A 20,445-nucleotide genomic window follows, 5' to 3' on the forward strand; every position below is an offset into this window, starting at 1 on the left:
CACTACTACATCCTCTTGACTAGTCTTCTTGATGGTAGGCTCTTTTCCCTTCTACTATATCTGCCATATTATTATCAGATTAATCTTATTTTCTTTAATTAATTAATTAAGCTTTCTTTTTTTATCACCACACCTTCCTTAAAAATCTCTAATGACTACCTATTCCCAACTATATCAGGTCTGAGTTTCTCTTCCCTGTATAATTGATTCTGCTTTGAATAGAAGAATTGGGGAACCTTTCATGAAGCCAGGACAAATGTTTTATCATGTAAATAATTCCCTCCTGGTTTATCTGATTTTTAAATTCAAATCTGGGGGATCATATTTTTCTTCAAGTGGAGGCTTATCTATGTTATTTAAATATACTCAGCTTCAATTTGAGCTACTTCTTTTTGGTATTAAATTATATTCAATAAATATTTGTTAAGTGCCTGCTGTGTACACAGTACTGTGCTAAGTACTGAAGATAAAGAGACAAAAAATAGTCCTTGTCTTTGAGCCAGCAAGGTGGCATAGTGGATAAAGTTCTGGTCTTGGAGTCAGCAAGACATGAGTTCAAATGGTACCTCAGACTACCACTATCTGTATGAAATTGGCAAGGCACTTAATCTCTCAACATAATTTTCTCCATCTACAAAACTGGAATAATAACAATAGTACTTACTTTTCAGGGTTGTACTAAGGATGTTTTAATTCTACCTGCGCTATTCCTATACTTTGTGAAATATGACCAATTATTTTTTACAAGATGCCATGTCACATTCAGAGTCAAACAGTACATCAAAGATATAATTTTTGATCACTCTAGAATATGAATGATTTCCTAGATGACTCTTCTCCAGGAAAGATTTCTAAGTTCCCACTGACATCCTTTGAGATGAGGGAGGGAGGGAATTATTTACATGATAAAACATTTGTCCTGGCTTCATGAAAGGTTCCCCAATTCTTCTATTCAAAGCAGAATCAATTATACAGGGAAGAGAAACTCAGACCTGATATAGTTGGGAATAGGTAGTCATTAGAGATTTTTAAGGAAGGTGTGGTGATAAAAAAAGAAAGCTTAATTAATTAATTAAAGAAAATAAGATTAATCTGATAATAATATGGCAGATATAGTAGAAGGGAAAAGAGCCTACCATCAAGAAGACTAGTCAAGAGGATGTAGTAGTGGGGCAGCTGGGTAGCACAGTGGATAGAGCTCTGGCCTTGGAGTCAGGAGGACCTGAGTTCAAATGAGGCCTCTGACACTTACTAGCTGTGTGACTCAGGCTTAAGGTAAAAATTAGAATACCTTGTGACATTGTTCTTTTTAATCCTCCCACAAGCCTTCTTTTATCATCCTCCCCATCCAAAAGTAACTTCTTTCTACCTATATACTAACCTAACACTGTGTTCTTCTTCTTTTACTTTATATTCACAATTTACCATGTAACATAATTATTTGTGTTTATATATGTTTCCTTACTAATAAATCCATAAACTATGCAAGGGCAATGTCTATCTTCTCTATGTACTCCACAGTGCTTCATAAATAGTAGATGCTGAAATATTCACAGAATAAATTATGCCAATTTGTTTTTCCTTAAAGCATGGGAAACAAAATTCCCTGGTTTTCAAAAACACCTACCACTATTCCGAGATCTTAAGTGCCCTACTGAATATACAGGGCTGCCATCTTTTTCCATAGTAAAATCTTCAAAAACCTAAGACTCTATTAAAATTCAAAGAATGAAAACTGAAGATGAGAAAAAATGTATACTATACGCTAAAACAATGACCAAACATAATTCAATTCAACAAATATTTATTGGACACCTATATGTGCAAGGCTAATTATACTATGCTAGATGCTGTGGGTAATAAGAAGTCTAAGATATATTTTGCTCTCAAAGGATTCATTATTAAGTTGGCATAATAAGACAAGCATGTAATAAGTTAAATAAAAATAAGAAGATTTAAATAACTATTCAAGACAACAGCAGAAATGCCACAAGACCTTACATAGCTGTCACATTGGTGGTGATGATAAATATTTTGGGTGTTCAAAGGGAGAAAAGAACACTTCAGCATGAGGTGGTGGGGAAGGCTGTGTGGCAAGGAACCTTTCCTCACAAAGTTCTATGACTTGACTCTTCTCAATCACCAGAGATTTCTTAGATTAAACTCCCGTCAGTTTTATTTGGCATTAAATAAGAAAGAACCTAAAGGAAGTTTAGTTCTTGACACTTATTACATTTTTAACGTTCACTTACCCCAGAATTAGGAACAACTCATCATTTCGTTATAGCAACACCTTCATTTAAATTATTTAAATTTGAATATTAATTAAATTAATTAAAATTTTAAATATTAAAGTATTTAAATTACTTTCAACTGCCATATCATTCTTGTGACAAATATAACTCCAAATCCGGAATCTGTGCAAAGTATTAAAAATGCTTCAAAGAAGATGTGTCAAGGTTATTTTTGACAACATACCTTCTTCAGAGAAAAAAATCCAGTTTAAAAATAATCATAGTGGGGACAGCTAGATGGTACAGTAGATACAGCACTGGCCCTGAAGTCAGGAGGACCTCAGTTCAAATCCGACCTCAGACACATGATTGATACTCACTAGCTGTGTGACCCTGGGCAAGTCACTTAACCCTGATTGCCTCATCAAAAAAAAAATAATAATAATAATCATAGTGTATTATCTATGAAATTTCATTTTAAAGTATTTGTATAAGGAAATTACCTCAGGAGCATGATAAGCAATGCACTGCAAAATCCAGTCAATAGCAGGAGAGTACAAAGTAAGATACAATGGAATCTCCACCCCTTGCACCACCAACTGATTCTGAACTGTATCCCCATGAATCTAAAGGAGACACATACACACATAAAAATTATATATTTACTTACATATAAATATATATTATATTAATTAAATTAATATAAATGGTAGTATAAAGATAAATTTATTTATGTACATTAATATGTAGATGAGGCAACTAGATAGCTCAGTGGATAAAGGCTGGGCCTGGAGTCAGGAAGATCTCAGTTCAAATCCAGCCTCAGATACTTCCTAGCTGTGTGACCCTGAGCAAGTCATTTAACCTCTCTTTGTCTTAATTCACTGGAGAAGGAAATAGCAAACCACTGCAGTGTCTTTGCCAAGAAAACCCAATGGACAGAGTTGGACATGACTGACCTAGACAGCAATATAAATATGCATGTGTGTGTATACACACACACCCACACATATTACTTTTCTAGAAAATATACCAAAGAGAAAAAATAATAAATGAATAATGCATACTTATATGGATATTTTTGCACATTCCTCTCTCCAGTTGTTAAAGCTAGATTTTGTGTTTGTCCTTTGTTCTGGAAGAGGACTAAGACATTAGGGAGATGATGACATGACTTGCAATTGACTTTGATTTGAGTGAGGGAGGGCTGTGCAAGTGCACTAGCCTCACTTTCTCCTCCAAAGTCATCTGGGTGCCAGATATTCATCAGGATGACTGGAGATGGCCCAGGATGCAATGGGAGACCCTGGCTCTTTTAAGCTAAAATCTTTTCAGGTTCTCACTTTGAGTGAGGTGACACCCATTCAGTGAATAGACCTCTTTAAGAAGTGAGTCAAGGGATGGCCCCTTAAATAAAAAAAATGAAAATCAAACTGGGAGGGGAAGACCCTCAGGGTTACGGGCCAAAAGAGAAACAGTTACTCTTTATATTCACTGGGACCAAGGAGGGCCAAAAAATAACCATGCTTGGGCAGGGACCTATTTTTGTCCAATTTATGAGCTCCAGAGTGAACTGGGTGAGAACCTGAAAAGACCTTAGCTTAAAAGGGCCAAGGTGTCCCATTGTATCCTGGGCCATTTCCAGTTGTCCTGATAAAGCTAGAAAAAATATGCCCAAAGTTTCCAACCTCACTTAGCTCATTTGATTTGGAAATATATACTGCAGGGCTAGTAAACTGAAAAAAATAGAAGATGCTAAGGAAAAAAACTAATCAACTGGAGATCAGTCCTGTTAACACATACATTTTTAATAACCTATACTTGGTCAATATAATCAATACATTTTAATTGCCAATAATAGGTGGTTTCACAATTTCTCAGCATAAACTCAATTTAAAGGCTATAAAGCATTTTCATTTTGGAAGACAAAATTGAATTGACTAATAAGATAATAAGTTTGTCATATAATTGACCCATTAATTAGGGTGGTTTTTTTTTTTTTTTAGTTTTCTTACCTGCTTAAATGTAAGGAGGAAATCAAAAAAGTTCTTATTTAGACTTTCTTTAAGATGTGGAGCCACTTCCATCCCAACCTACAGACAAATCAAAGTAAAATCATCTTTGAGCTTCCTAGCAGTTTATATTTACAAACAGATATCTAAGGAACCAATCAATAAAGAGAGAACTCCAAAGTAGAATATATTGCTTAATTTGTCTATGATATCCTCTCCCTCTAGAGAAAATACAACTAATGTCTCTAATTTTTAATAAGATAACCAAGCAACCAGGAGAGACCTTCATTACAAGTTCTACTTAAATGTTTCATTGCTGTGGTTACTTCCTCTAGAGATGTAAACTACAAACCTTGGTAGGCCTTAGCAGACCATCTTAGTGAACTGCCATGGCAATCCTTCCCTTCTCTCCACCACTGCCCACCCCAAAAAAAAGTCTAACCACTTCCTAGAGGCCAAACTTCTGGGATTAATTCTGTGGAAAAAATAACTAAACTGGTTTTCTAACAGTCTATACCTAGTCTCACAATCAAAGCTTTTCTTGCTTGATACAATCAGCCAGAGCTTGCACTGGAATGATATAGGCTTTGTGAACTCAGGGTTCCCTCCATGCTGAGATAAGACATTGTATTTTGGTTGAGCTTAACATCACTTCAAATATTAAATTAATTCCTTCTGTTACACCAAATTAGCTCCTTGCAGAATCATCACTGGAGAAGTAAATTTTTACTTTTTTTAAAAATAATGTTCAACATAAAACATATTGTAAAGCATTATTACAGTATAAATCCAATAATTACAAGAATCAGTTCTTCAAAACAGCTCTTTCAAATTTGTAGTTGCCGACATAAGCTAGTTAATTATAGGGTATGTAATAAATGTGTGTTAGCATATATGTGAAGAGGTGTGGGATTAAAAAAGTAGGAGTGGCAAACTGAAAAACCTACATGAAATTGAGATCTTTCCACATAAAAGTGGCTGATAAAGTTGGGAATCAAAGCAATTTGAAAATTCCAGTTTTATCACTAAAATGCAACACGAAAAATAACTTCTGTGAATTGAGGATGTTCAATAGAAACAACAGGAAGCTTAGTGAGACAAAGTCTGTAAATCACTTTGAATTCACCTGAGAAAGGCTGATCCTCAAGATCAACTAGCCCCTATGAATAATGTATATAAAAAGTGAAACGTTGAGGGATAAGAACACAGAATAAAAACATCTAAAGAGAAATGTTACATCAAGTTGCATTATATTTTGACTGCCTCGAATTCGATTTAATCATACCATAGAAGAGGGAATAATTATCTGTTAGGCACGATCAGCAGCCAAGAAAGGAATTGCAAACAAGTAGCACAAAAAAACGAGAAAGAGATATGACTCAAGAAGAAAAGTTAATCATACTTTCCTTTTATAAACAGCTTCCCAGTCCCATCCCTACACCCACCCCCCATTCTACCCACTCAAATCTTTTGTTTGTTTCTTCCCAAGGAAAGCAAATGAGTAGCTTGGACTCTGCTTTGGGCCAGGATCACTTTCCCCCAGTGCAGCACTGATAGAGTGTTCATCTCCCACACTAGGGCTTTCTACATCTGTCTCAGATTATTCCCCAGTTAATTAATGGGCTATCACTTACACTCTTAATATTAAAAAGCCTTTATATCTACACAATGTGGGGAATTTATTTATGTCCTAGATTTATTAGGACATCAAAGGCAGGATCTATCTTTATCACCATTTAGTCTCTCACTCCTGAGAGGCAATATTTTAAAGTTACAGCCACTACTGACTACTAAAAGATACTTTGTAACATTATCACTTCCTAACTTTCCTCACTTCTTTAAGATAATATAAATCTAGAAGAACAAGGTTCCCCCCCTCATCTAACTGATTTCTCATAAGCAAGAAACAGCATTAAGGTACAAGAAGAATCATTTTAAATATATTAGCTTATTGTGATAAACTGCCCAGTACAATCCCTTGCACATAGTAAGTGCTAAGTAAATGTTGACCAATTAAGGGACTGTTTGATTCTTAATAAATTCAAAACTCAGCAGCTTGGGAAAAACATTGTGTATACATGACATTCCCATGTAGGTTATGAAAACACACCACATGCTTTAAGGGGGTGGAAATATATGGACATATTACAAAGGGAAAAAAAAATCCCAACCTTAAAGTGCCTATTTGTGTCTTCTATTGTCAGTATTTAAAAAAAAAAATCTTTAAAGGTCTCCTTTAAAGTGGGTATCTCATTTATTCTGAGGACAATTGTGATTATCTGATTCCTTTTGTGACCAGTTAAGAGACAACACTTACCCCAGTATTGCTATATATTCTGGAAAAAGACAAAATCAAAACCTATAGACTTAAATCTATTTGATTTAATAATATAAACTATAGCTTTGTTCTCAAAGTATTTTAATGTTCACCAGGATCTCATTAATCATTAAGTTTGTTTTAAAAACTTATTATGCTGATATCACCATTATTGTGATGTCTCTACTTGGCTTAGCAGGGACCCTAGGTTTTCCAAGGCTATGCCAACAAAACACAAGTTGGGGTAGGTCCTATCAAGCTCGAATGATTTGGAACATTGTCTTGACAGAGTCAAGATCCAACCAAGCTAAATTCTAAGAGGCTCATCATCAAAAGATTAACTTCGAGGTTATGAAAATATTGAGCCAAAGAAACCAATGAAACAGTTTCTCTATCAAAGCAACATGGGGCTACCATCTCCATCCATAGAATATTGCCCTGGGGGGGGGGGGCAGGGAGTGTTTCACTTTTGTCTTTGTACCCTGTGCACCCAACATAGAGCCTGTTACAGAGTAGATACTTAATTAAGTGCTTGTTGAATGGAACTAGAGTCACAAACCTTTAGGACTATTAAAATAATAACGATGCTGATAAAACCAGCAAAAATTGTTCACTGAACTACAAGAGAAACCTGGCAGAGGTTAGCCAAAAACATTTTATTTCTAAATGGAAACTGAAATATTTAAATACTTCAAGAACTAGAGGGTTTTCAAGTACTTTACAATCAACATAGCCCATAACTGAGGGGCAAACTGAAACCCTGGGCTGATTCACAAGTAAAGCATAGAGTCAATGCCATGACAGATTTTGCATCTTGTCACACTGTCCTAAATAAAGGGAGTCTCCACACTTTGCAAGTAGCAATGATGTTGTTCCCAAGTCTCTACTTCAACACGAACACAAAAGCACCAAATAAAAAATCATTGGGTTTTTTAAATGTCTTTTGTGTCAATGAAAACGTAGTCTTTAGGATTCTATTTTTGCCTTCTATCTTGGGAAGAACTGAAAAAAATTAACCCAGAAAAAAGTTGATTTTTATGATCCTATTTAATTAGTTAATCAAGTTACACTATTGTGAAATTAATTTTTCAAACAACAAGCATGGCTTAAGGAGTACTTTCTGTTAAAGATTCATTTACTAGAATTAGCAGCTAATAAAGTCATTCTTTCAATGACTTATGAAGTGGCAGCGGAAAAATGTGAGCATTCAAGGAAACATCACATACATACATTTTAAATAGCACTCATTAAATCAAAGCCTACCCTGCACAGATATGCTCGAGCATATACTGAAACCAAAGGGTCGCCAATTCCTCTAATCATACATGTCAGTCGTGGGAGACATTCTGAAATTCCTCTGTTAGAAGTAAAAGGAACAAAAAAGTCAGTATTACACACAGAGATTTAAAAATGATATCTTTTTTTATGTAAATTAAGAATTCTTATTTAAATTTTTGGCACCAATCAAGGTAAATATCTTAAGACTTTTAAAAGATATTGTTTTTGTTTCTTGGTACACATTCCACGCCCCCCCCCCCCACTATTGTAATCCTTTACCCCTTTCAAGCCTACTCACCCTTACCCCTAGGAGATTTTGCTGAGATTTTCTTCCCTCCCTCCATACCTCAAAATTTTATATATCTTTTCTCCTTCTCTCCTCCTTAGCAGTCTCTGAGGGTAAGGTGGGAGTCCTCCATGCCCTAGGTAAAGCTTGTATTCTTAATCCCATCCCCAACTGTCTCCTCTAAGACCTTGCTTTATCAATCATTCCTCCTCTCTCTTCAATCTATGCCTATCTACTTTTTCTCCCTGTGCCAAGAGGGGGGGGAAAAACACCTTCCCCTTAACCCTGTTATCTTCTTCAAGCTATTGTCTTCTTCCCTCCCCTCTCCTTTACTAAAAATAAATGATTAATAAATATAAAATAAAATAAAATAATAAATAATAATAATTAAAAACAATAAAAGACTGGTCTATACTCACTTGCCTCCACTTCTTCAATTCACTCCAACGCCCAGTAATCTGACTTTCAACCGCACCACTCAAGTAAAACTCTTCTCTCAAAGGACATAAATGACCTCTTGATTACAAATTCCAATGCTCTTCGGGTTGTATTTGATACTACTGATTATTCCCCCTCTTTCAGCTTCTATAATATAACTCTTCCTTGGTTCTCTTCTTGCCTCCTCAATTATTCCTTCTTAGTTTCATTCATTTATTCGTGTTCTCTTTCCCATTCACTAAATTAACTCTCAATGCTCTATCCACAGCCCTTGACTCCTCCCTCCTCTAGGAGGGAGACTATACTCCCTCCTTGAGCAATATCATGCATCCCTATTGTTAGTACAGCGCTCATAATATAGTAGGTATTGAAGAAATGCTTATTGATTTCAATGATCACCTCTTATGCAAATGACTCATCTTTATACATCTAGCCCTCATGTCTCCAGGATTCCATGCCTGCATTTCCAACTCCCTCTTTAGATGTTTACACTAATGTTCCAACAACCAACACCTCAAACTCAACACGTCCAAGTCATTCTTGACCAACAATAATTATCTATTTCTATTCATGGCACCACTAAAATTCCCAACCACCTAAACCGAAAAGCTCCAGGCCAAGGTCAAATCACATTTGACTCCTTTCTCCTTCTTAATCCCCAATATCCAGTAGATTGCCAAATCTTATTGATTCTACCTCAACATTTTCTCCTATCTATCCTTTTTCCTATATTTACACTGGCCCCAACCTAGTCCAGACCTCTGGTATAGACTATTATATTAGCCTTCAGAAGCTTCCTCATCCAATCCATCCTTCATACAGCTGCCAAAATAATCTTCCTAATGCACAGATCTGATCATGTCACTTTGTAGTTTAAAATCCTTTAACTGCTCTGCCCATAATAAAGGAAAAAACATAAACTCATTAGCCTGGCACTTAGAGCCCTTCATAATTTGGCCCCCATCTACTTTTCCAGCCTCCTTTCATATCATTTCATTTCAGGAATTCAATATTCCAGCCAAACTGGGCTTTTGCTTTTCCACACTCCTGTCTTGCATTCTTATAACTTGTCCCTAAGTCGGAAATACACTTCCTCCTATCTCTACCTGACGAAATACTTTATTTCATTCAAGACCTAGGTCAGATGCCTGGTCCTCCATACAATCTTGACTAATCTTCCACCTCCCTAAATGAAAGAGCTCTCTCTCTCTCTCTCTCTCTCCAAAATTTTATAGCATTTTGTAAAGATCTTTCTTTTGCCATCATTATATTCTAACTTCTATCAAACATTTTGTGTCCCATTTTTAATCACTGAACTTTGATCAAGCCTAACAATGCTTTGCACAAAACAGATTTTTATATGTCTTTGATGAATTGGTATAATTCTATCAATTATTTCTAACTATAAATATAACTGTTACTGTTCAATAAACTACTTATATAAAAGATTTATTTCTATAATGTCTTAATTGAGTCCTCATCTCACTTTCACAACTTTACTAGTTTCTTTCCATCTGTTTGGCACTCTACTTCCCTTCTCTTTAAGCATTATTTTTTCCCATCCTCTTCCTTCAAACTGAGTTCATGTCTTTTTGCTGCCTTTCACTCTCAGGCAGAATACATTATCATCAGGCTTAGCTTATGGGTAGTGTAAATCAATGTTACTAATGATGCCTTTATTCTATGGTTCTGGTGTTTCCTACCCAAGGAAGTTATCATCCATCACAAATGTTTCCTGAGTGCCAACATCATCCTAAAAAATTGTACCAGACATACCATGATCCAACTTCAACCCAGTTAAACTGAATAACAAATAAAATCAGTAAAAATTTATCAGAAACCTATGCTATGCATGGTACTGTGCTAGGCACTTGGGGGATATAAAGTAATACAAAACACAGTTCCTGCACTCAATTTATAATCTATTTAGTATTTGGCAACTTTATTAAAATATTTTACTGTCATTACTAAAAGTAGAACTATAGCCTACACAACAGCATCAACAAATTTGTTACAAAAATATAATTACTATGCTTCAGAATTTTTGCTGTTCTACACATTTGGCACTATGCTTACATTTTGGACAAAAACTTGTTGCAGTTCAGGATGGCTGCTTCCACATAGCTACAACAAAAATGTTTAAGGAAAAAATATTTATGGGATATCCTCCTTGGTAGGGAAGAGGAGAAAACAAAACTGGTTATGAATTAAAATAATGCTGCTACTCTCCTACTCTAGCTACCTATAACTTCTAGAAATCATAGAATTCAGTAGGCAGATATTTTGTGTATTTTATGCTTTTTTTGTCGTTCAGTCGTTTTCAGTCATGGTTGACTCTTCGGATCCCATTTGGGGTTTTCTTGGCAAAGGTACTGGAGTGATTTGCCATTTCCTCCTCCAGTTCATTTTATAGATGAGGAAACAAGCAAACAGGGTTAAGTGACTTGCCTAGGGTCACACAGTGTCTGAGTGTCTCAGTCTAAGTGTCTGAAGCCAGATTTGAACTCAGAAAGATGAGTCTTCCTGACTCCAAGCCCAGTACTCTATTCACTGTACCACTTAGCTGCCCAATTTTATGCTTACCTCACAGGATTGTTGTGACAATCAAATGAGATAATAAATGTAAAGTGTTCGACAAACTCAAAGTGCTACACAAATATTAGCAATTACTATTATTACATTTTGTTTTCTAATTTGCAAAATTATATTTTAAATAAACTTTGGGAAATCATGTCATCTCGTTACATTATGAAATAAAATGGAAATTGGGGATTTTATAATTAAAACTTAATCAGGGCATAAGCAATACACTATGCAATTAAGATTCAGTTAATGACAGAGTCATATTCTTCATCAGATGGCTAAGAGCTTCTAATTTAGTGTTTTCTTGTATTTTTAAACTAACAAACCACTGGGTAAGCAACAATGACTAAATTTTCCACAGAATGTTCATCACATGACTTCTGTTAACAGAAGAGATCTCTCGGCCTATCTTTAAAGTGATCAGGAAAAAAGGATACAATCTAGGAATAAGTTCCCTGATTGAAGCAATCTTGAAAAACCAATTTAAGCAAGTTTCTTTGGCTGTGTCATTTACATTCTCTGGAGAAAAGTGATCTGCAATACAAAAGTGAATATCCATAAGAATTTTCCTTCCTACATAAGGGATTCTGCTCCTGCACACTCAATCACAGTGAAATCTTTGCCATGAAACACAGAACTGAGATACAAGAATCCTAATCTTCTGGCTTCCTCTTCTCTCTTCTTCTTCCTCCAATGACACAGATATATTCTACATCCACAAGTAATTGATTTCTACAATGCAAACTAGGAAACATACATCCTGAGAGGTTGAAATATTTAAGAAATCTATAATGTATTTAACTGCTTAAAATGAAATTTCAACTTCTGAAAGCATCACATTAGCCAGAAATGCCACAGCCTTGTGGAATTGAACCTGGAGATGGAATTCCAACACTAGCGCATTAATATTTTACTCACCTGGGGCCTGAGTAACGTCACCAAAAGACCATTAAATAAAGGTTTCTCAGAGAGAGAACGAATAAAGTAATGTGTAATTGTTCACTTTAAATTATCTTCCAAAACATAATAGCACCCAGTTATATCTAAAACTGAACCAAAAAGGAGACATTTAATTAGCCTTTAGAGTAGCAAATTAATTTTTACAGGGAATTTTTCTCCCTTGTTCCTAGCATTTAGTGAGAGAAGATTAGAGTGGTAAGTTTTAGATATATTCATCAATAAGAAAAACTCAGTGCTTTGACAGGAGATAACAATAACTAATCACAGCTGCCTGAAATTGAAAGATATAATATTGAGCATCTTTCTACATTGAACTCTTTTGATAGGCTTCATTCATACAACATTAAGTACCACATTTGCCATGTTCAAAAAGTAATGAAAACATCCCAACTAATATACAGAAAAATGTGATCACTTTCAAAAGTACTTACTTCTCTCTAGAAAGAATAGACAAAGAGGCCTGGAAGTATTTTTTGAAGTCTTTGTGAACTGTCAGTATTGAATTGTTTCCCTTCATATAATTAAAGCATGAAATTTAGAATCATGAGGCCTTGAATATCACCCAGATCAACTCTCATTTAATAAAAAGGAAACTGAGGCTTCAAGATGTAGAATGCTTTGCTCAAGGTAACATGGAAAGTTTGTGGCAGAGCAAGGACTAACACCCAAGTTTCCAGTCCCCTATTCTAAGGTTCTTTCCATTACATCATCCTCTGACTAACACAATTCAAACACACTGGAAATTATACTATGGATGTGTTGCACTAAGTCTAAAGATTAGATGCTAAGTGTATATCTGCAGTTAATCAATAATAAAAATTTGACACTAAATTTGAAAATAGCTCACTAGGCCCTTTTAGAAAAAAAAAAGGTTATTTTGTGTAAGATGAGAATTTTTTTCAAGGACAGATAATCACATTTCTGAAATTATATCTAGAAAAATCCTTGAGTAAAAAAGAGCAGAGATTTTTCCTTTCCTGTTCTAATTATTCTGAAGTTATGCTTGTTTTTCCATCAGGACATGGAGCTTATGTGGAAATATGGGGAGAAGAAAAATGTAATTCATTATTGCCAATTTCCATTCCCAAATATTCACAACGAGAAAAACAAACATTTATTTAGCATGGCACTAGCTGAGTGCCAGGAATACAAAGACAAAAAACTCAAGTATCTGCCTGGCCTCAAAGAGACTACATTCTACCATATAGAACCCTTCTACAACTATAAGTCCATATAAAATGAAAGCTACAGTGCAACACACCAAAAGTCAAGGAAAGAAATACCTGTTCTTAGCATACACTTTGATTTTTAAAAAATTTTACATGTTAATTAGAAATTTGTTTGGAACATAAAAAGTTATCGCTTGCAAAACTAAATCAGTTTAATATGATGGGGAAACTGGAACGAAATTTGGAAGAAATTATATTTAACACAGAATCTTATACCCCGTAATAATTAATAACTAGCATTTATATAGCACTTTTAAGATTTGCAAAGTACTTTTACATATTATCTCATTTGATCCTCATGCCAACCCCAAGATATAAGTACTGTTATTATTACCATTTTATAGATAAAGAAACTGAGTCTGAGAGACGTTAAGCGATTTGTTCAAGGCCACACAGCTAATCAGTGTCTGAGGTAGTATTAGAATTTGGGTCTTCCTGACTCCAAGTCTAGCAGTTTATCCACTATGCCAATTAGCTGCCTATGTGCTATAATAAATTTCAAAAGAACATATGTCTAAATATAAAAAGTCACTCCCTAGAAAAACTAAAGGAGAAAGCAAAGAGGGAATCCCACATCTAGAACTTAAAGAAGGGGGATTCTTAACCAAACAAGAGTTAATCATAAAAAAGAAAGACAATTTCAACTGTGAAAAAATTTAAAAGCTCTAGAATAAATAAAATTAATGTAGCGAGGATAAAGAGCAACTGTTAAAAAATGCTGCATAAAATATCATTGATAAGTCTAATATCCAAAATATAAAGAAAATTGACACAAACATAAGACCAGGATTTATTTCCCAATGTGTAAGTGGTCAAAAGATAGTAAACAATTTTCAAAGGAAGAAATGCAAAGTAGCAACAAACATGAAAGATTACTCTAATCACTAATAGGAGAAATTAAAATTAAAACACTAAGGTATTACCACTTCATACCCTTGAAAGTAGCAAAGATAATAAAAGTCAATGGTGATGAGACTGTAAATTGGTCCAACCACTTTGAAAACAAATTTGGAATTTTGTGGGAAGAGTTATTCAACTGCTTGAATATACCTTCTTCTGACCAAGCAATTCCCCATTGATCATATACCTCAAGGAAGTCAGAAGCATAAAGGAAAATCCTACATATGTATGCATATATATGGATAAGGAGGTATGTAAGTATATAAAATGTGTATGTATGCATGTGTGTACATGATAGCAAAAAATGGAGACAAATAAGAATGCATGGATGGGGACATGGCTAGGCAAACCATAATATATGAATCTAATGGAATGGTATTGTACAATAACACTAACTGTTAGGAATTCTGGAAGCCACAGGAAAATCTGTATGAACTGATACCAAGTAAAGCAAGCAGAATAAGAAAATCAATATATCTGACTACAATAATATAAATGAAAACAAAAACTAAAGGAATCTGACAGTTAACTAAATGTAGCGAGTAGTCTTGTTCAGGAAAACAGATCCTGAAACGTGGCACCCTCTACAACAGGTGTTCTTGAACATCATTTGTGTCACCAACACCCCCATCGAACCCCAGCAATCAGGTAAAGCCTATGGACCTCTTTTCTCAGAATAATTTTCTTAAATACATAAAATATATACATTACAAGGGAAACCAATTATAGTTATAAAATTATTTTTTTTTAGGGAATTGGGGTTAAGTGACTTGCCCAGGGTCACACAGCTAGTAAATGTCAAGTGTTTGGTCTGAGGCCACATGTGAACTCAGGTCCTCCTGACTCCAGGGCTGGTGTTCTATCCACTACGCCACCAAACTGCCCCCAAAATATTTTTTTTAAAGTTCATAAACTCCAGATCTCCTTTTCCTTTGTTGTTTTGCTTTATTGCTTCATTCTTGTGGTTCCTCTCATTATTTCTAATTGTTCTTTACATCATGATTAATGGGAAAATACGTTTAACATGAATGTACATGTAGAACCTATATCAATTGTATGCTGTCTCAGGGTGGAGGGGAAGAAGTGGGAGGGGGAGAAAATTCAAAACTCAAAATCTTATGGAAATGAATGTTGAAAACTAAAAATAAATAAATTAAATATAAAAAAAAAATAAATAAAAACCCTGCTCTACACAGTAGAAATGCAAGCATTTGTAGGTGTTGGAATGCAACATATGTTGTCAGATGTGGTCACTGTGTCAGCTATTTTTACTTAACTGCTTTTTTTGGTTAAAAGGAACAGTTCAATGGAATGAAGAGGGGAATACTGGAAAATTTCAAAAACAATTAGATAACATATACCTATTCTTCTAGGAAAACACCAGAAAACGGAACTGAACATGAAATAATCTTGTAGCCAAGAGGCTAAATGAACTATGAGAGCAAAAATGTCTTTAAATGCTATCAGAAAAGCTAGACATTACTTATTTCTGAGAGTTCTTTTCCCCACTGTAGTCTGCCAAACATTCTAATCTTGGAAATTAGATCTGAGAACAATCTGGTAAGCACAATAATGCACAATCAGCAATCTGCAAAAACACATTTAATATTCAGGACTTACAGGAATATGAAGCTAAAATGTGGAATGCATGTTACCAACCTCATAGGGCCAGAAGTGACTAGGAAGGCATAAAATCATAAAATGTTGGAACCAAATAGGTGCTTAACAAATGTCTGCAAAAGTGAGTTCAACTCTCTCAAATGACAGATGAAGAAACAGAATCCAAGAGACAAAATGACTTGGATCCCTGACTCCTCCAATGCTCTTTCATTAAAACATACTACCTCAATCTTGGACTGCTAACACTTTCAAAGAAAGAGTACTAGGATTTGCAAATTAAGTGAAACCAAGAATAGCAAGAACAAAGATGAATAAAAGGAAAAGGGCATTACTACTAGGCTGATTTATTTACACCTACAGAATCTCATCATCTCCCAATTCAGCCCTCTTTCAAGATGTAAAAATAAAGAAGAGGCACTGCCTCTACCTTTCATTCATTCATTCAGTAAAGATTTATTAAGCACCTATTATGTGCCAGGCAGGCACTGTGCTAAGACAGGGGTACAAAAAGAAACAAAAGACTATCTCTGCCCTCAAGGAGCTTACAATCTAATGAGAGAGAAAACATGCAAACAAATAAATACAAAGCAAGCTATATACAAGATAAGTGGGAAATAATTAAAAGAGGGGAAGGACTAAAATTAAGAGGGATTGGGAAAGGCTTCCTGTAGAAGGTGGGATTTTAGTTGGAATAAAGGAAGCCAGGGAGGTCAGTAGTCAGAACAGGGGAGGCAGAGCATTCCAAGCACAGGGGACAGTCAGAGAAAATAAAATGCCTGGAGCTGAGAGATGAAATGTCTCATTCATGGAACAGCAGAAAGCAAGTGTCACTGGATGGAAGAGCCATGTGTCAGAGAGTAAGATGTAAGGAGACTGGAAAGGTAGGAGAGGGCTAGGTTATTCATAACTTTGAATACCAAACAGAGCATTTTGTATTTCCTCCTGAAGGTGATAGGAAACCACTGCAGTTTACTGAATAGGGAAGTGACATGATCAGACCTGCGTTTCAGGAAAATGAAAGGAGGATGGATTGAAGTAGGGAGAGAACTGAAGTAGGCAGACCCAAGGCAGTCTACTGCAATAAACAAGGTGTGAGATAACTGAGGACCAGCACTAGAGTGGTAAACTGTTTCAGAGGTGAAAAGGGGGCATATTTGGAAGATGCTGCAAAGGTGATAGGCCTTCACAATAGCTTGGATATGGTGGGGTGAGAAATAGTAGAGTCCTGGAAAACTCCTAGGTCATGAGCCTGAGAGACTGAGAGGATAGTGTTACCCCTTGCAGTAATACAGAAGATGCAGGTGGGAAGGTAGGGAGGGTTTAGGGGAAAGATAATGAGTTCTAGTTTGGACATGTTGAATTTAAATCTTTAAGATGTCTACTGGACATCTAGTTTTAGAAGTCTGAAAGACAGTTCAAGAAGCAAGATTGGAAGCCAGTGGAGAGATTGGGGCAGGATAGGTAGATTTGAAATCTTCAACATACAGATGGTAATTAAATCCATGGGAACTGATGAGATCAGCAAATGAAGCAGTATAGAGAGAGAAGAAAAGAGGGCCCAGGACAGAACCCTACATAAGGATTTTATAAAATAGTAATGTAGCGAGAAAAAGAGAAAAAGGCTAAGGAAAAATGGAAGAAGTAACTTGTTAAATTCTACGCTACCAAATGCCTAATCATTATAATTAATTTATAACATTAAAGAAGATCATCAAAGAAACTGATGTTCAAAAAAGGAGAGCTAGTCAGGCAGTAATAATAAGGGATAACCAGTGGACAACCAATACACTTCACTGGTATCTTTGAAAATGTCAAGAAAAATGAAGGAACACACCCCCAGAAGAGAATATGGACCAGATAGGCAGACAGAGATGTACTGGGATCTTCCATCTGTATTGATGGAGGAAATACCCACTTAAATAAAATCATAGATTCATTTGAGTAAATAGGTAAGAATTGATAGGTTAGGGGTACCTGTTGAGATAGACTGATCCACAGATCGTTCTTCCTAAGAATTTAGGATATATAAATATACATATTAGCCACTATTATTAAACCTATTTGAATTATTCTATATTATATATATAAATATACATTAAGCAAAAAAATGTTCTTAGGAATCAGGAAGGATTTTAGAAACGTCAGGTGGAGACAAAATAAATTGGTATCAAATAAAATCTAGTTCCATCTAACTCTCTTGTGTTCAAAAAACGTGAAGCAAATTCAAATTACTTTCCCAATTAACCTGACCCATTTAAAAATCTCTAGGGTTCTTAAAAGATAGAATCTATTCAGAAATCTATTAATGATGTATTTTTCTGAACACATCAAAAAATGGATAGAAGTAGAACAGCTCTATATGTTTTACATATAAAATATATGTTCAAGAGACTAACTGTATACCCCAAATTAATGCAATCATGAAAGCAGTAGAATTACAAAGGTAGCCAGCCATCTATGAAATTACCTGATAAGACACTGCGGTTGTCCACACACATGGAAAAGATTCGCTCGTACACTAATTTTCCTGGGTGGGGGGGGAAGACAGTGCGAGGGAGGGGGGGAGAAAATGACATGGCATTAAGACATTATACAACTGACAAACAAATAATAAAAATAAAGTTTCCTTTCATCAGCTTCCTGAATGTTTTCTTGTTATATCATGCTGCCACCTAGTGAGTATAAAATTTAAAGTAAATCTTTGACTTTATTGCAGACAACATGCAACAAATAAAATAGCACCCTGACTTTTCTATGGGACAGAGGTCAGAAAACATCAAGGCTGAAAGGAGCTTTGGTACTCTTCATTTACTCAATGGATATTCTGTATTGTACTTGGAGATGACAACAGCAGGAAGATAAAAGAGTATTAAAATTTGGGTTGTGGTAGGCTAGAGAAAAACAGAAAAGCTAAGGAAATATGTTACTGTATAGGAGTCATTCCTATAGAACCCAGTCAAAATACATACGTGAAGATCAGAAGCAAAGAAAAAAAAAATCTCACTACTTTAAAAACTGATTTTTAGGGGCAGCTAGGTGGCACAGTGGATAGAGCACCGGCCCTGGATTCAGGAGGACCTGAGTTCAAATCCGGCCTCAGACACATAACACTTACTAGCTGTGTGACCCTGGGCAAGTCACTTAACCCCATTGCCTAACCAAAAAAAACAAACAAACACCAAAAAAACTGGTTTTTAATAGTCCCAAAAAGGTAAGAATGCCAATAACTTACTATAATCAAGTCAAGAAAATAAAATATTTTCAATAACTTCTTAACTACTTTATAACAAATTACTATTTCATTTTAAAAGGATCTCATCCACACCAAATATTTTTAAGTAGCACTTTTTGTAGTAGAAAGGAATAGGAAACAAAGAAGGTCATCAACTGGGGAATAACTAAACAAATTGTGAGTCATGAATGTAATGGAATATGACTGTAAAAAATTATCAATATGAATAGAGGACCATGGGAAGACCTATAAATTGATACACAGTAAAGTAAGCACAACCAGAAAAACAATATTACACTATCACAGGAAAGAATATAAAACAATCAAAAATAAAAGTAGTACAAAGAACAAGCTTATAGTCACAGAAGTATGAGAAGACACCTCCTCCCACTTCTTTTCACAGGTTAGAGGGTCAATGAGTGTGGAACACTGCATATGTTTTCAGATGTTTTTCAACGTATTGATTTTTTTCACTGATTTTTTGTTATTTCTTCTTTTTTCTTTAAATTTGTTATTCTTGTTACATGGGCAGGTTTCTCTGGGAGGGGGAAAGTTAAGGATATAGGGGAAACGTAGGCAACATAAAAAACTAAAAATATTGATAAAAATTTAGTTTAAAAAAATGTAAACACATTGGGAACAGGGAACATTTTGTTTATCCAAGTCTTGTGCTCTATCCGCTGTACCACCTAGCTGCCTATTAAATAGTAGGTAGATTGAATAAGGAGGTAGCATTGTCATTTGTGCTATTTTCATCTACCCATTAGCAATTAATATTTTTCTAATTATTAAGGCTAGTTTTATTACTAAGAATAATTGCTAAGAGTGTTTTGGAGTTGTAGTCATATATAATTCCCGTGCAATCTATGGATAAGGTAAAAGTTCATGACCAAACAAAGAACAAAGACAATCACTGAGACAAAACAGACAATTTTGATTACATAAAATTTTAAATTTTACACAAATAAAATCAAAGCAGCTAGGATAAGAAAGGAAACAGATAACCAGGAAGAAGTCATTGGCCTGGCATGGTGGTGCGTGCTGGTAATCCCATCTATTGGTGAGGCTGAGATTAGCAGATCCAACACTGAATCCAATTGAGTTGCAATTTCTCCATCATATTCCACCCTTCATTTTACTTTTCTTCATGTTTATATACACAATTAATCAAGTAGCATTCATGAAATATGAAATGTCTATTATGTGCCAGGCACCAAATCAAGCTCTCTACTCCCTAAAATTTAAGTGTCCAGGAGGCAAAGTTAAAGGATGGGGACAAGAGAAAATAATATGGGAAAAGAGGACTCTAAATGAAATACAAAAAGAAACAGGCAATAAGAACAAGTTCTTTTTGAG

At 35.1% G+C, this 20,445-nt stretch overlaps 1 protein-coding gene across 2 annotated transcripts in view; it reads right to left on the reverse strand.

Annotated features, from left to right (window-relative positions):
• The window catches only part of LOC114052277 (UPF0505 protein C16orf62), a 119,341-nt gene that overhangs the window by 73,575 nt on the left and 25,321 nt on the right, over positions 1-20,445 (reverse strand). For both annotated transcript variants that reach the window (XM_027874815.1, XM_027874816.1), the window contains exons 9-14: positions 18,325-18,384; positions 11,586-11,682; positions 10,642-10,689; positions 7,827-7,920; positions 4,250-4,327; positions 2,738-2,860 (exon numbers count right to left, since the gene is read on the reverse strand). In XM_027874815.1, coding sequence (XP_027730616.1) covers positions 2,738-2,860; positions 4,250-4,327; positions 7,827-7,920; positions 10,642-10,689; positions 11,586-11,682; positions 18,325-18,384 — 500 coding nt within the window. The remainder of the gene's footprint in view (positions 1-2,737; positions 2,861-4,249; positions 4,328-7,826; positions 7,921-10,641; positions 10,690-11,585; positions 11,683-18,324; positions 18,385-20,445) is intronic.

Source organism: Vombatus ursinus, unplaced genomic scaffold (assembly GCF_900497805.2).
Source record: "Vombatus ursinus unplaced genomic scaffold, bare-nosed wombat genome assembly UNPS02014807.1, whole genome shotgun sequence".
Taxonomy (NCBI): Eukaryota; Metazoa; Chordata; class Mammalia; order Diprotodontia; family Vombatidae; genus Vombatus; species Vombatus ursinus.